This window comes from Taurulus bubalis, assembly GCF_910589615.1.
Source record: "Taurulus bubalis genome assembly, chromosome: 2".
Taxonomy (NCBI): domain Eukaryota; kingdom Metazoa; phylum Chordata; class Actinopteri; order Perciformes; family Cottidae; genus Taurulus; species Taurulus bubalis.
Genome location: NC_136590.1, coordinates 22,683,988 through 22,700,234, shown reverse-complemented (window position 1 = coordinate 22,700,234; position 16,247 = coordinate 22,683,988). Strand labels below are relative to the sequence as shown.

The 16,247-nt window shown below is 40.3% G+C and overlaps 1 protein-coding gene across 1 annotated transcript; it reads right to left on the bottom strand.

Annotated features, from left to right (window-relative positions):
- Positions 1-6,987: 6,987 nt before the first annotated feature.
- btg4 (B-cell translocation gene 4) lies at positions 6,988-12,364 on the bottom strand (the record flags this gene model as incomplete). The annotated part of the gene is made up of 4 exons (XM_079236868.1): positions 6,988-7,200; positions 7,627-7,894; positions 11,470-11,607; positions 12,192-12,364. The coding sequence occupies 4 exons, from the start codon at positions 12,362-12,364 to the stop codon at positions 6,988-6,990; spliced, it is 792 nt and encodes a 263-aa protein (XP_079092994.1).
- Positions 12,365-16,247: the final 3,883 nt, after the last annotated feature.

Below are 16,247 nucleotides of genomic sequence, written 5' to 3'. Positions count from 1 at the left end.
ACTCTCCAAATTCGCCGCTAACTCGTGGCAACATATATACGACCGGATGTGAGCGGACGCTGGCGGACCTCGCAACGACGGCGCCTGTGATTGGATACGGCGCTACGGTGGGCGATTAAAAACTTGACGCTATTGGCTGATTGGCTGACGCAATGATGACAAGAGGGGAAATACGGCAGCCAAATGTCCTTTCTTCATTCCCTTGCTCTCACCGCCACCCCGAGCCGTTGTTTGATATTTAATTACATTTTAATCGATGCGCAAATCATATGTGGTGCTTTTAATAGCTATGCAAACGGTTGATATATGTGTATGTCTTTATTTTGATCGGTAAATAAGAAAAATAAACGTCTCAAGTAGCTTCAGAAATGAAACACTGCGGGGGTTTTCGAGTGTTTGCGCAGTTTATATTCCGTAACAAAGCTGAAAGGGGACACAGACATAAATCAGGCTGCAGACCAATTCTATTTTCAAACAAATTAGTTACCTTGAATAGAATTTAAAAAATGCAGAGGGCAAGTAATAGTCTCTTGGGGTAGTTTATTAAAATTAATAGAATACTACACAGTTCTTCTAATTGTAATGCAACTCAAAAGCAAATTTCTTGTTTGGGAAAACATGACAAACATACTGTGATAACTTCAGTTACAACTCACACACCTGTCAATGATTTTTTTTCCACGCCAATCTTCTTTACTTTTCTTGCAGAACATCATGCTGTATTGAAGAAGACTTGAAACTAGAATACCAAATAAATAGTTTATTGAGGTAATAAATCGAGAGAATTAGAGTAATTTTCTCATAGACTTCTATACAACCAGAGCAGTTGCCCCAAGGACATGAGAGATAATGCACTTTTAAGACATGAAGCATTGGCTTCACTCATCAGAACCAGAGGTTGCTTCCTGATTTCAGTAGATATCTCTATTACACTATAGATAGATGTCTTAACATCAACAAATGTAACCTCTTCACATTTTGTTGGCATCACCTGCTAAGCCTTCTCTGCTGGCCTTTTTTTTTTAAATAATATATATATTTGATATATATTATAATTAAAAGTTATAGCTATTTTATAATTGTATTGTTTTTCACAAATACACTACATGTATTATTATAATTTTTCCTTATTAGCTTATTTTCTCATTGCCCAGCTCCTGTGTTGCTCTGTTGTCTGCCTTCTCTTCAGCCTTCAGAAGCCTTCAGCCTGCTGTGTGGCACGGTGCTGCTGCTTGTTAAGGGTCTTCTCATCCAGTCACATTTCACCTCTGTTTCTCTATGCAATCGAGAGCTGGTTAAGCTACATGGAGAGACCTGCTAGCGTTATGAAACATGTGTTTGGCCACACGGCCCGCATGACCATTAACGTGTGCTGTGATTGGTCAGTGGGGCAGCGTGACTTCTGTCAACGAAAGAAGCTTCTAGGTTGTAGGTTCTAGCTTCTACCTAGAACCTACAACCTAGAAGCTAGAATCTCAGGCTGAAGCCTGAGAAATGGACTTGCATGGCAAATTTACTGATGACATGTTTCGCACAGAGGGACATGTGCATGTGGTGAGTGAAATGCTGGTTGTGTCAGTGTTTTTACGCCTGCAGTCGTATTTAATCATAAACAAGCTACTGCGCTGTTGCTGCTGCTGGTCGAGCAGGAGCCGGGGCCGTGCCTCTCCCCGCGCCAAGTTGCCAGCAGCTGCTGGAGATGTTGTGTGTGTGCTGTGTCTTAGTGCCGTGGATTGGTTTGTTATAACTAAATGTGACTGGTTGTTGATTTGGACTTAATGACGCAGCAATGGCGAGGTTGGAGCCCCCCCCTTTATTTTAGCTTTATTTTCATTGGTTGCTGGATTACATTTTACCCAGAGACAACAGATACGTTTTTCTGATTGGCTATTCGTGTAGCCCATTTCTTTTTTTTGATTGGCTGATGAGTGGCACCTCACAGCAGAACTCCAGGGGATTCAGGGGAGACGTGCTTGATTCCTCCATGGTGAGGGCAGCGTGACCAGGTCATGTTTGCGCGCTGCGGCACATTAAATCATTAAATAGCCTAGAGTTTTTTTTCAGCGTGAGAAATACGATCTGTGGCGGGAGGGCGGGACTCAAGACCGAAATGAGTGACAGTCACGCTCAATGCGTGACACTTGAGAGCCCTGGACTGTCCGCTGTTTGCGCACCAAGCCCACAGAGCCTCATTTTCTGAGAAAAAAAGAGAATGTTTTTAAATACCTCCGCAACCACATGGTTGTTTAACTTCATTTAAATTGCTACAATACCGTAGCCCTTGTGAGAAAAGTTTTAAAGAGGTTTTAATATATATATATATATATATATATATATATATATATATATATATATATATCCCTCTCTAAATTAAACTTCCCCGACGTGCTGGAGCGAGGGCCCAGTCACAGCTGCGAGCAGCTGTAATTTAGAGAGAGAGGGATATATATATATATATATATATATATATATATATATATATATATATATATATATATATATATATATATATATATATACATACATATATATCAAGGGTGTCCAAACTTTTTTCACCGAGGGCCACAAACAGAAAAATATATGAAAGTTTGGGTCACTCAGGTGAGGTATATCGCAAAATGAATCAAATGAGGTCAATTATGCATATATATTCTTTTTGTTAAATATATAATATATATATGTAAAAAATCACATCAGAGGAAATTTGGCCTTTTCCAAGCTCCAGTAGAAGTCAGTAGGGAGAGAAACTGAAGCTGGTTCTTCAGAGAATCATCACTGCATCTCCATCAGTTCTAGTTCAGACTCTCTTCACTTCTTCTGCATCATCAGGAAGGGAGTCGAGAACAGCTTGCATTCTTTCTCAATGGCAGAAAGATCTTGGAAGCGCTGACTGAGTTCTGTCATTTGATGTGATGACAGACATATTTCCTCTTTTTCACAGAAAGGTTGACCTCTGGAAAAGTTGCTTTGATTTCAGACAGCGTGGGGAAGAGCGCAACGTTGACATTACGTAGTTGTGTCTCAAAGAGACGAAGCTTCACACGTGTGCGTGAGGTTTGGTACCTAGAGGCCACGTCTGCCAACCATAGTGTGTCACTCAGCTTATGAAGAGGTCAAAACTGTTCCAAAGGTAACATGCTTTATGAAAGTCATGGCTTGAAGACTTTTGCATGGCAATATTAAGTCACAGTCAGAGCGCCACCTACTGGGAAACTATGGCAATTTGAACTAGAAATAGAAAGAAATGAACAAAGAAAATGAAATTGGCCGACTTCTGGTACGGTTTAGAGCATGGTCCTAAGAGAGTTATGTTTAAGTTTATATGTGGTACATATGCCTATCAAATGTTTTATATCTATGTTGAACGTACTGCAAGGGCTGCTTGGTTGAATTTAGTTGAATTTACCCCTAAGAAGTTAATGGGTCATTTTCTTTTGAACACAATGAGATACAAACAAGCTTTTGATATATTTTTATGAAATTGAACCTTTAATGATCCACAGATAATTTTGTACAAATCGAAGCCAGCGTTTAGGAAGATTTGAGGAAAAGATAGTTTTTCACAAAATTCCAAATGGCGGAAATTATAAGTCGACGGAGTTTAATGCGACCGCATACTTTTTGTAAAGCAGACACAACCGGACATGTGTGCCACATTTCAGGTCAATTGGTGATAGGGGGCAAAAACTGTGGGCTTTCACAACTCACGGGTTGTCAAAAAAAACCAAGTTTTTTTAGGGGGCGCTATATGACTTCCTGTACGGTTTAGAGCATGGTCCCAAGAGAGTTATTTTTAAGTTTACATGTGTTACATATTCCTAGCAAGTTTCATACATGTAGGTCAACCGTAGCGCTGGGGCTGCTAGGGGGCGCTATCGAGCCGAAGTTCCATTTTGAGTCATTCAAATCATATCAGGCAACTACATCTTTGCCTTTAAATGTGTGTGCCAAGTTTAGTTACGTGTCGAACATGCTTAGTCCCTCAAAAGTACATTTGTTGTTGACCGATTTGTTGAGTCGAGTTACATTGGTTTATTCGGTTACAGCGAAGGATCAAACTTCCGCGATGTTCCCACTCAACGCCGTTCAATGGATCCTTACAATCTTCAAGGTGATGCATTATCAATGTCTTAAGTCGCTTCTGACGCATTTTGAGAGGGATCTGAATAGTCTGTGTGGAGCACGGTATACGAGTAGAAAACATGTAACTTCCTGTTGCCTCTAGGTGGCGCTGTGACTAGGATTCAAAATGATCATATGGATGTCTTCAGGGTCAGGAGGTCATGACATGAGAAATATGGAGCAGATTACATAATGTATGACCGAGTTAAAGCAACTTCCATTTTCATGGAAAATGGGGTCTCTTTGCCGCTGCTCTGCGCTCACATAGTTCGATATTTTTTAAATCCTTCGATAACTTTTCCTTGCAAAGGTCTCGACATCATATTGCCCGAATGTGAAATCAAACGTGTTTAATCTCTAGGAGATTGTTAGAATACAACGCCTAGAAACAAGGAAAATGCCAAAATCGAGTGATTCACTGCAGCGCCCCCTGGTGTTTGAATATTATGAAAATATTTGGGTAAATTAAGGTATATGTTGACATATGCTACAAAGTTTGTGAAGATAGGCCAAGTAATTTGGAAGTTATGCGTATTGACATATTGAGGCACGCCCCTAAGAGGTTAATAACTTCTAAACGCAATGAGATATCAAAGTTGAAGCTATCGTTTGATCACATTGAACCAATGATAATCCACAGAAAGTTTCGTAAGAAATGTACCCAGAGTTTAGGAGGAGTTGACAAGAATTGTAAAAAACGGCAGAAAATCTAAGTAGGCAGAGCTTAAGGGTCTCGATTAGTTTTTTGTAAAGCAGTCCCACCCGGACATTTATGCCAAATCTCAGGTCAATGGGTCTTAGATGGCAAAAATTGATAGCTTTTACATCCAAAGGGGGCGCTATTGAGCTATTTTTCGACTTTTGTCCGACACCCAAATCAGATTGGCATTTTCGCCGAGTCGGATGGGTGTGCACATTTTGAAGAATGTAGGTTTAGCCCAAGCACCTCTTTTCCCTGCGCAATGACAAACAAAAAGAATAAATATTTGAATAACAATAGGGTCCTCCGCTCTGGCCCTTATAAGAAACAGTTAATAAAGCGTCTTTTTTTCTCATCTTAAGTGGTTAAAATGGCTCCGCAGGTCGGTCCACACCCGTGTGACCTCCATCCGTGCCTGTAATAGTGCACAAGTTGACATGAAACCAACATTTTTGTAACAAGTGTAGCATGGTTTAATTAGCAAGCTAGCTTACTAGCCTCTGAACATACTGCCACGTTGATTTGAATGGGAAAGTCTGTTCTCATATTTTAGTTATGGTCACAACTCTAAAGTGCAAAAATAAATCTGCTTTGAGAAGTGAAGCATTGGCATCCAAACACCAACACATTTGTATTGAAGCAGAATGTTTCCTTGGATAAAAAAAATGTTCCCACAAAATTTTGACTATTGATCAAAGATAATTAGAGACCATGACACATCACAGACTGAGGGGAAGGTAGTCACTAAGTCACTCAATGTTTCTGTAAAGCCCAACATACCCCCTGAACCTTCAGGGACTGAACGTCTCCTGTTAAACGATGCATGGAGTGACACGTCACTTACAGGTATTTATTTTTTACTCCCCGATTTGAACGTCTAGGCTTTTCTCACGATTAAACTTTTTTACTCGTTTGTCAAAACCACTTCAATAACAAAATAAAATTTGAGCTGTAATATTAATTAAAATGTGTTCAAGATTTGTGTAAAGTAATATTCCAGGCTGAACTCTCATGGATCGTCCTCGCCATTTACGGCTTCCACTGGGGGAAACATGTGACATTGCTATGAATTGTGGGTAATTCCCTGAGGCAAAGACAGCTGAAATCCAGACTTATGGAAAGCAAGTCAAAAGATCTGGGAGAGAACCTTCAAACGCTCAATGACTAAACCTGAGAGTTTAGGGATCGGACCTAAGACTTTTCCCGCAATATCATATTAATTAGTATGCCAGAAAAAGCGTCACTAGGTCCCAATACAAATAGTGTGCCAAAATTACCAGGACTTTCCATTTTTCCTGTTGATTCTGACCAAAAATCCTTTGAGCTGCAGATAGGGAAGACTGTCAAAGTTCAAGGTGCCATGTTATGAAGTAGTACGTCCAGAGTGAATGCAACAGAACAGACTTTGAAAGAGCAGCTGCAGCATGTACTAAAAATAAAAAGTGTGCCATTTGGAATACAGCTCAAGTGTCCACAGAGCGTTTGTTTCTCTGGAAAAAGACTGGAGCTCTGCGCCCCTCCCCGTGGTAAATGGTGTTTAGCATCACAACGCAGTGATTGTGGGTAATTGCCTCGGTCCAAGTCTGCAGAAATGTAGACTTAAGTGTGCACAAAGTGCTCAAACACTTTGAAGTCAGAGTGGCCCACAGATCTTCCAGTCACGGACATCTTTGTCAGATAGTGAAGCCCAAACAAAGGTTGTGCTACGCTACCATAGTTTACATTTTCCGTTTCAGCAACAGTTTGTCCAGAATTATGTCTTAAGCTTTATATACATGAGAAAGTTTGTTACATTTGCACGACGCACAAGTTAATGTGCAAAATCACTCCTTTTCAAGCTGAAATAAACAAGGAGACACTTTTAGAACCAGCAGAGCTGACACGGACGCATTTATTTCTTTTCAATGACAGTTAAATGTTACTTTAATTTTTAGTTAAAAACAAAACACATAGAATGGCTAATCATTTAAAATACGTGAACAGTTTCAAATTTTAAAAACATGCTTAAACAGCATTACGTTAAATCATTAACACTTTAAATCGTATACAAATAGAAAACTCTTTATCCTTTAAAGCAGAGTAAACTGTCCATCTTTTTTTGCCCCCTCAAACGGGGGCCGGCGTTGTGTCGACGCACCCGATTTTGGTTGGAGGTCGGCGGCGCTCTATCGGGCTTTGCTGACCCAGTGGTACTTGTCAACACGAGGCCCAGCGAAGGTAAACGTGGCTCGATAGGACTTGAAACCTTTCTGGATGGAGAACTGGGAGGTCGGACCTCCAACTGGGGGAGGAGGGTGAGGCGGGAATGCGTCGGCAGCAAAGGCTTTCCTCTTGTCCCTCAGCCAGGTCTGAGGGGCGCCCGCAGAAAACTCACTGAACTGAGGACGAGGGTAGCAAAAAGAAACAGTAAAAAAAAAAAAAAAAGTCAACTACAATTACATTTTACAAAACGTCTCTTGAAAGGCCGTTTTCTCAAAATGAGTTTCTCAGAAACCTCCCAATTCAGTAGCTCTTACATCCAAAATGTAGTTACATTTGTGTGTATATAACATTCAGAGCCTCATTTATACAACATTGTATTACTAGAAACATGGAGAATAGATTTTTTTCTTCTTCCATCTGTTTATAGCATTTTAGAGTGATAAACTAAAATACCATGAGTAAAAACATTTGACTAATACGTGAACAAAATGAAACAATCATTCTCAACCTGGCTTTATCAAATGTTCATTTTGGTTTCGGAAATGTGCGCAATAATTTCTATTTAAAAAAAAGGAAAAAAAGTACAGCTGATAAAGTCTTACCCGGTAGACACTGTTGGGGTTGCTGACAGTTGGGATGGTTTGGGGCTCAGGGTTGCTGGGGGCGACTGAAGCTGGGCAAAGGGCTGACAGGTTGCTGCTGTTCATGCCGTTGTCTTCGCCCCCTTCCTCCTCGTCCGAGGAGCTTTCCGATTGGACGTCGAGGCTCGCCCGCTCCACGGCGTCGTGGATGAGGCGGGAAAATTGTCCGTCCGCACGGCCGGAGCTGGTCATCACAGAGATGCAGAACGGCGCGCTTCGTTCACCGTACCTGCAGAGAAGAACAAAACCAGTTACAAAAAGCAGGTTTTCATAGCCGAGGACAATTCAGTTTTGTGAGAAACTGCTCTTATACGTCACCAACACCGCCGTTAGCTTGTCTTGCTAATTTAGCTATGTTATCCAACCTGATGAGTTTCATCGAGGGATTCCAACCAGGACGAGAACGAGCAAGACCTTGGTTGAGTGAAAAAAAACATCCCACACCGACAGTGTAGCTTCAGAGCCTTACAGGTGTTTTTGTAAATATCTATTCACCACTTATACTTAAACAGTTTAACAGACTGAGACTTTTACTTGCAAAATGACATTTTAAAATTGAAGGGTGAAGTCCTGCCCCTTCCAGTTGACCACCATGGGATCTTTTATTTTTAACATGTATGGTAAGGCTATTCAATGGCGAGAGAAATTATTTAATTTGATCCAGTTTGGCTTGTTCCATCAACTATACAAATTATGTTTGACAATTTAAGAAGACGTTGAAAGTCCAAAAAGCTCCACATATTGAAGTTTGACTGGTTGAGCCATTTTTACCATTTGCATTTCTACAAAATGGCGCAAGTGACGTTTCAATTTGAAGATACGATGTTTCGTACCCGGATGTACTCATTTAATATTAGTTCAAAAGTTTGATCCGAGCCCTGCTGCGCGTTTCACTGTAAAATGAGAATATGCCTCAGCCTTGTTTGAGCTCCACCGTTGGCTTCATATATATCAAACTTTTCATAAAAACTTGGGTCACTTTCTTGCCAATAGTTTGCACGCTTACAACATGAAGCTATCAGATAAGCTTAGCATAAAGATTGGCAGCAGAACAAAGCCACTTTCCACCATCGAAAAGGAAAGGTGAGGCTGCGAAGAAACATTAGTAAATCTGCAAATTTATCCAATTTAACATTTATTCCTCAACAGCCTGTCCAAAGAAATATAGCAAATATAGTTTTAAACACATTAAACTTAGCTTTATTAAATGTCAGGAAAAACATTTTTAATCAATGATTTCATTATTAGGCACAAACTTGATATTTTGTTTTTAACCGAAACTTGGTTAGACCAAGATAACAGTGCAGCTGTTCTTATTGAAGCAACACCTCCCAACTTCAGTTTCATGAGTGAAACAAGAATGCATAAGAAAGGAGGTGGAGTTGCTATTTTATATAATGAGTCTCTTCAATGCAAGCAGATGTCTTTTGGTCATTTTACTTCCTTTGAATATGTGGCTCTCAATTCCACTCAAGTTTTATTCCTCAACATTTACAGACCACCTAAATACTGTGCAACCTTCTTTGATCAGTTTACTGAACTGCTGTCTATAATCTGTATTGATTTTGATTGTGTTGTCATTGTTGGCGATTTTAATATCCATGTTGATAATCCCCAGGACAGAGGGTCTATAGAGCTATGTGGTGTCCTTGATAACTATGATCTAACTCAGCATGTAACAGGTCCCACCCACAACAAGGGGCACGCTCTAGACCTAAATCACCAAAGGTCTGGACATTTCCAAGGTTGCTGTGACTGATGTTGCACTCTCTGATCATTCCTGTGTTTTCTTTGAGTGCAATCTCCCTGCACACAAATGTCCAAATCAAGGTTGTGATAAAGCGTTACATCACTGAAAACATCAGTGAACTATTTATTCAGAAGTTCTGCTCCACACCAGGCCTCTCTTGCATCTCCGTCGATGAGCTTGTGGATGGCTTCAATTCTAAAGTTAAAAATGTTATTGATGCCATTGCACCCACTAAGGTGAAGGTTGTCTCGGTTAAGAAAAGATCCCCTTGGAGTAATGCCACGCTGGTCAGAATAGAGAAAAGAGTGTGTCGGAAAGCTGAACGCAAGTTAACAAACCCTCCTGTGTCGATATTCTACCAACACACTTTTTCAAAAATATTTCACACTACATGACCGCTGATCTTTTACAAATTGTAAACACATCCCTTCTCTCAGGTGTCTTCCCACAATCCCTAAAAACTACAGTTATTAAACAACTTCTAAAGAAGGCTAGTTTAGACCCCGAAATATTGAAAAAACTATAGACCAATATCAAACCTCCCATTTTTAAGTAAAATAATGGAAAGAGTGTTTTTTCAACAGCTGAACAACTTCTTGGCCGAAAATAACTTTCGATGTCTTCCAGTCCAGCTTTCGTCAGCACCACAGTACTGAGACTGCTCTTGTTAAGGTTTTCAACGACATCCACTTAAACACAGACAGTGGCAAAACTTCAGTCTTAGTATTACTGGATCTCAGTGCTGCATTCGACACAGTTGATCATGACATACTACTAGACTGAAAGTCTGGGTAGGACTCTCTGGCGCAGCACTTAACTGGTTTGAATCCTACTTGAAGGGCCGACAATACTTTGTGTCGGTAGCTAATTACACATCAGAGCTGACTAGGATGACATGTGCTGTTCCCCAAGGTTCAATACTGGGGCCTCTTCTGTTCAACATCTACATGCTTCCACTGGCTCAGATTATGAAAAACAATGTGTGTTATCATAATTATGCAGATGACACACAACTCTACATAACTATATCACCAGGGGACTATAGTCCCATACAAGGGCTGGCTAAATGCATTGAAGGAATCAATAACTGGATGTGCCAGAATTTTCTTCAATTAAAGCAAGATAAAACAGAAGTAATTGTTTTTAGTCCAAAGGACGAACGATTGAAAGTCAGCGCTCAGCTTCAATCACTAATGTTAAAAACCTCAAACCAAGCTAGAAATCTAGGTGTAGTTATGGATTCAGACCTCAACAGCCATATCAAGACTATTACAAAATCAGCCTACTACCACCTGAAGAATATATCAAGGGTTAGAGGACTTATGTCTCAACAGGATTTGCAGAAACTTGTCCATGCATTTATCTTCAGTAAACTTGACTACTGTAACGGTGTGTTCACAGGCCTCTGTAAAAAGTCAATCAGAACGCTGCAGCTCGAGTCCTCACTAAGACCAGGAAAGTGGATCACGTCACTCCAGTTCTGAGGTCTTTGCACTGGCTTCCTGTCCAACAAAGAATTGACTTTAAACTCCTACTGCTGGTTTATAAAGCACTGAATGGTTTAGGGCCTAAGTATGTTTGTGATCTGCTGCTACCTTATGAACCAGTCAGACCCCTCAGGTCGTCTGGGACGGGTCTACTTTTTGTTCCAAGAGTCAGAACTAAACATGGAGAAGCAGCGTTCAGCTTTTCTGCCCCACATATCTGGAACAAGGTTCCTGAAAGCTGAGACACTCAGCTCCTTTAAAGCCACATTGAAGACTTTTCTGTTGCCTTTAATTGAACCAGATTCAATTGCTGCATTTTATTTCTTAAACTGCACCTTTTATTATTTTTATTTTGCTTTTTCAACTTTTATTTAGCTTTGACTGTTTTAATGTTTTCTTAACCGTTTTTAAATCTGCATTATGTTTTGATGCTTTTAATGATTTTATGTGAAGCACTTTGAATAGCCTTGCCTCTAAAGCTCACTTTTTTTTAAAGTTATATAAAACAGAAATGAAAAACCGCCTCGATCGTGATACCGGCTTGGTTTTAAAAAAAAAAAACCCGACCTGCAGGACACCTCTCCAGGGTCGACCCACACCGTGAGCTCCAGGGGGAGGCCCAGATCCTCGTACCGAACTGGACTCCGATCGCAGGCCTGCTGCAGCACTGGGTCCTGCAGCTGCAGCCGGTTCACACGGAGACACCTGGAACAGAAAACACAACCCGGCCTCAGCGACGAGAGATTACATTTCCAAAATAATCAATGTCGCTCACTCCAGTTCTCATTGGGAATTTGTTACAGAAGCCATAAAACGATTCAGAATATTTTCCACTTCCTGTTCCCTAGTCTCAAAATCAAAAGTGCCCGAATTGACACACTTCGGTGGGTTTAGAGCTGTCAAAATGCAGAGCGTCTCGACGACATTTTGAGCTCTTTAGGAACCAGTTTCCGTAAATCCACATTTCTGCAGATTCTCTCCCCCCCCCACCCGCCGGTCTAGAAACCCCAACTGCTTTGAAACTACACATGCATGTCCACTAAGGTTTGTCCTGTGACACAAATTATACAGCACCTTTTAAAACACTATTTTACAGCATGATAAAAGTTAGGTACAAGATAAAAATCAATAGAAACCATCAGATAGGAAAAAGACAAGATAAGAGTCTTCAGAGATAAAAATAAAATGGCCCACAAACTAAAAAATAAACTTCTTCTTCCACCTAAAGGAACCTAAACACATACGTTTTGGGCCCAAACATGTGCCGTGAATTATAAGAGTGAGCTGACCTGTAGGCCTGTCCCTTGGTGGGTGCGTTGGGGTGCCAGTGGTTCTTGTAGTTCTCAAACAGAACCGAGGTGAGGGCGGCGGCGAAGCGCTCCCTGCCGTCGTTGTTCAGACAGCCGTACCTCTTCACCAGCCGAGCCACGAAGAACACGGCGGCGGCGATCTCCTCCTTCATAGCTCGCTGACCTCGAGTTTAACAACAAAATAATGACCTGACACTGTTAAAAAAAAGAAACAAAAAGGAACAAAACCATCACGGAGAATAAAACGTGTGTAGAAGGATCCTTCTGGGGAAAACAAACAAAAAGAACAAAACTAACTGGAAGCCGGACAACTTAAGCAAACATATTTGCTGCTGGAGCTCTATAGAGAACTCAGCTCTGATTTCTAATCACACAGATAAAATAAAACTTATATATCAAAATATGTCTGAATGTTTGTGCCGCAGCCGCTTGTTGGTGACGCTTCACACACATCAGACACTAAAACAGTCTCTCCAGAACTTGCTTCTCATGTGGTTTTAATACAAGTGACAAGCTCACACACCTGAAGCTCGTTCACCTGATTACATTGTGTGTGTGTGTGTGTGTGTGTGTGTGTGTGTGTGTGTGTGTATGTGTGTGTGTGTTTGTGTGATTTGATTATGGCTGCGGTCGAATAGTCAAATAATTACCTCCTAACGTCTAACCCTAAGCACTTTTCCTTAACCTCTGTGGAAAACGTCACGGGGTTAAGGAAAGATGGGAAGGAGAATTAGGAGAAGACAGCCGCGTTGTTTGGCAAATCCGACTCCACTTTCACTAAGCGACGTAGTTATGACGCGACAGCAGGTGCATGTTAGTGACGTTGGTCTACAGTGGTGAAACTACAATGTTCCGAAGATGGACTACAAAAAGCGCAGCTTAGATACTTCGTCCGTTTTCTTACAGTGTTGTGTCATAACGACATAAACAATCTGGTTCATAGTATTACTTTATTAACGAGGTTGGAATAGAAATGAACGAAGGAATATGAAAGTGAAACCAACGTATTTTTCACAAAGAGTACAAAGCTACTAAACTGTCTTTGTTCAGTTTCAAACATGCTGAATTAAATACGTTATCTCACAAACGATGTGTGTCATATATGTGTGTCTCATATCCCTTTATGTTGTTATGGTTAATTTACATGCAGATTATAATCTGATCATAAAAATATGCGGACAACAGTTTATGAAACACCACACAACTCGTGTTGACTTGATATGTTTTATTGTATTGTGACAAAATAGTTGATTAAAAAGATGATAATCAGAAACATGACTCAGACTGAGAGCTCGTCCAGTTTAACTCTTTCATTAAAGCTTCTGTAGCTGAAGTCAAATAAAGTAAAAGAGTGAGGGCTGAAGCTGCAGTTCAACACCAGAGAGAATATCAAATACGTCAGTTTCATCACTTTCCAGCAGTTTTCAGCAACGTAACGTTTGTAGTTTTCCAGCAGGTTTAACAGATTATTGAAAGTAAAGGAAGGTCCACTGGTTCCTATGCTAAAGGAGCTAAGTTAGGACGCATTGAAACTCCTTTTCTTTGCGTTTGGACAATTCGACCGGCACTTATCATGGCGGCCACTTAGGTACTTCCGGGTCATTTCACACGGTTAGGAAGGTTCCTAATCAAAAAGGACTATTCGACCGCAGCCTATATCCTCCTGAGACCCAGCCAATTAATTTGTGGGGAGCAGAAGGTGGCGGTAATGCACCAAATATATGGATGCCAACCGCCGTAAAATGTCAAGAAGAAGAATTCATTTGTGGAGCGCTGCAATATAGCGGAAATGGTGGAGAATGTAATTTGTCATTGCCAGAGATTCAGAATTGAGCGAGACAGGTTAAAGAGGAGGCTCGCAGTAGAGGAGATACAATTAAAGGATGCATTAACATTGGGGGCAGGAAAGATACTGCAATATCTGAAGGAAACAGGATTGAGTGGAAGGATTTAGTGCACTGAACGTGACATAGCGCCCTTTTTATTTATTTTTTATCTTTGTTTTTTTTATTTTTATTTTTTTATTTTTTTTGGGATAAAGGGATAGATATTGCTGGTCCACACTCCAATACAGTAGGTGGCGGTAATGGAATTTTTTTGGATGCCATCCGCCTAAAACCAAAAAGAAGAATGAATTTGTGTCCTCTGTGGTGGACACTTTGGTTTTGCATCTCTCCTTTTACTCATTTGAGTTACCCTATCAATTCCTGCTGTACTCTAAAGAGGACTGTAATGGGAATTTTCTATCCTTAGTTGTAGATCTTAGTTGTATTCTGTCTAGGAACTTCTTATACCTGTTAATGCAAATATCCTTCTGTCTAATGTTAATTGCATGCCACTTCCGTAGCTGTTATCAAGTATCACTCACGTCTGCCGACAGGTCATGAATTAAGGGAAGGAAGAAGACCAGGGGGTCTGGTTCTTTGTTCTAGCCTCAACCTATCTTTGTTCTCTGTATATAAATGCCCATGTAACATGTTGATTCTCAGTGCGTCCTTGAGCAGAGTCCAGAGTGACTCTGCTCAAGGATGACTCTTCTATGCGCAGGGAATAAATGATTTCATAGACAAATTCTGGATTCTCGATGTTCATGATTTCAGTTTAGAAAGACTCAACACCGGGTAGGGTGAATTTTACCGTTACAGGACATCCTGACTTTTCATTGATAACACATAGGTAGGGACGGTATCATGACAACTTCCTCTTTCTTTCGACACAAGATCAACCAGCACATTTTATGGAAGGTCAAAGGGTAAGTCAAATATTGCTCAATTATTGTCTTTTTTACTATGATATTCATATGTTTTCTTATTTATTAACATGTCAGGAATGATATATTCAGTTCTGAAGCATTTCAGTTATTTGTTTATTTAAATAATAGTAATTTTATGAATGTCAATTATTGTAGACACCAGGACAAACTGAATGTATTTAATGACTCAACATTGTTGTCGGAGACAGAACTCAAGCATAAAGGATGCTGTACCAGATAGTTGAGGGAGAATCAGATTTGGAGCTTTCAGATTTGGAGCCTGAAGAAGAAGAAGAAGAAGAACTCTGTGGGCCGGCAGTAGCACATTGGCCTATGTTTGATCCCAATGATGCATTACGACCTAACTGCATTTAATCCAAATAGATTTGTGTGAGGTTTAATTATTATTCCTGTTATTAGCTTTCATTTAATGGTGCTATTTTCCATCATAATAGATTCACACCTGTGCTACCTGGGCTTCCTGACTGCCAAGATGACTCCACAACCCGTGCAGACTGGATATGACAGACAGTTCAATCTTTGTTTCATCAGACCAGAGAAATTTGTTTCTCATGGTCTGAGAGTCCTTCAGGTGCCTTTTGGCAAACTCCAGGCGGGCTGTCATGTGCTTTTTACCAAAGAGTGGCTTCCGTCTGGCCGCTCTACCAAACAGGCCTGCTTTGTGGAGTGCTGCAGAGAAAATCCCTCAAAACCTTTTTCACTTTGTCATTATGGGGTGTTGTGTGTAGAATGTTGAGGAAAAAAATGAATTTAATTAATTTTGGAATAAGTAACATTACAAAATGTGGTAAAAAGTGAAGCGCTGTGAATACTTTCCGGATGCACTGCAGGTATATATATATTTGTATTTATATTATACATGAAAACATGTATTTATATTATACATAAATGTATTTATATATATATATGCACTGCCGGTCTAAAGTTTGGGCTCACTTGGTATATTGATGTTTTCTCTTTCAGACACTTATTTACATTTGTAATAGTATTATCTATACATATAAATACATATATATGTGTGTGTGTGTGTGTGTGTGTGTGTGTGTGTGTGTGTGTGTGTGTGTGTGTGTGTGTGTGTGTGTGTGTGTGTGTGTGCGTGTATGCACTGCCGGTCTAAAGTGTGGGGTCAGGTATATTGATGTTTTTTCTTTCAGACACTTATTTACATTTGTAATAGTTTTGGCCCAAAAAGAAGAAGAATTACTTGAATAAAACTTGTGTTTGGTCAAAGTCCCCACATGCCAGGGGATAATACTGTTGCA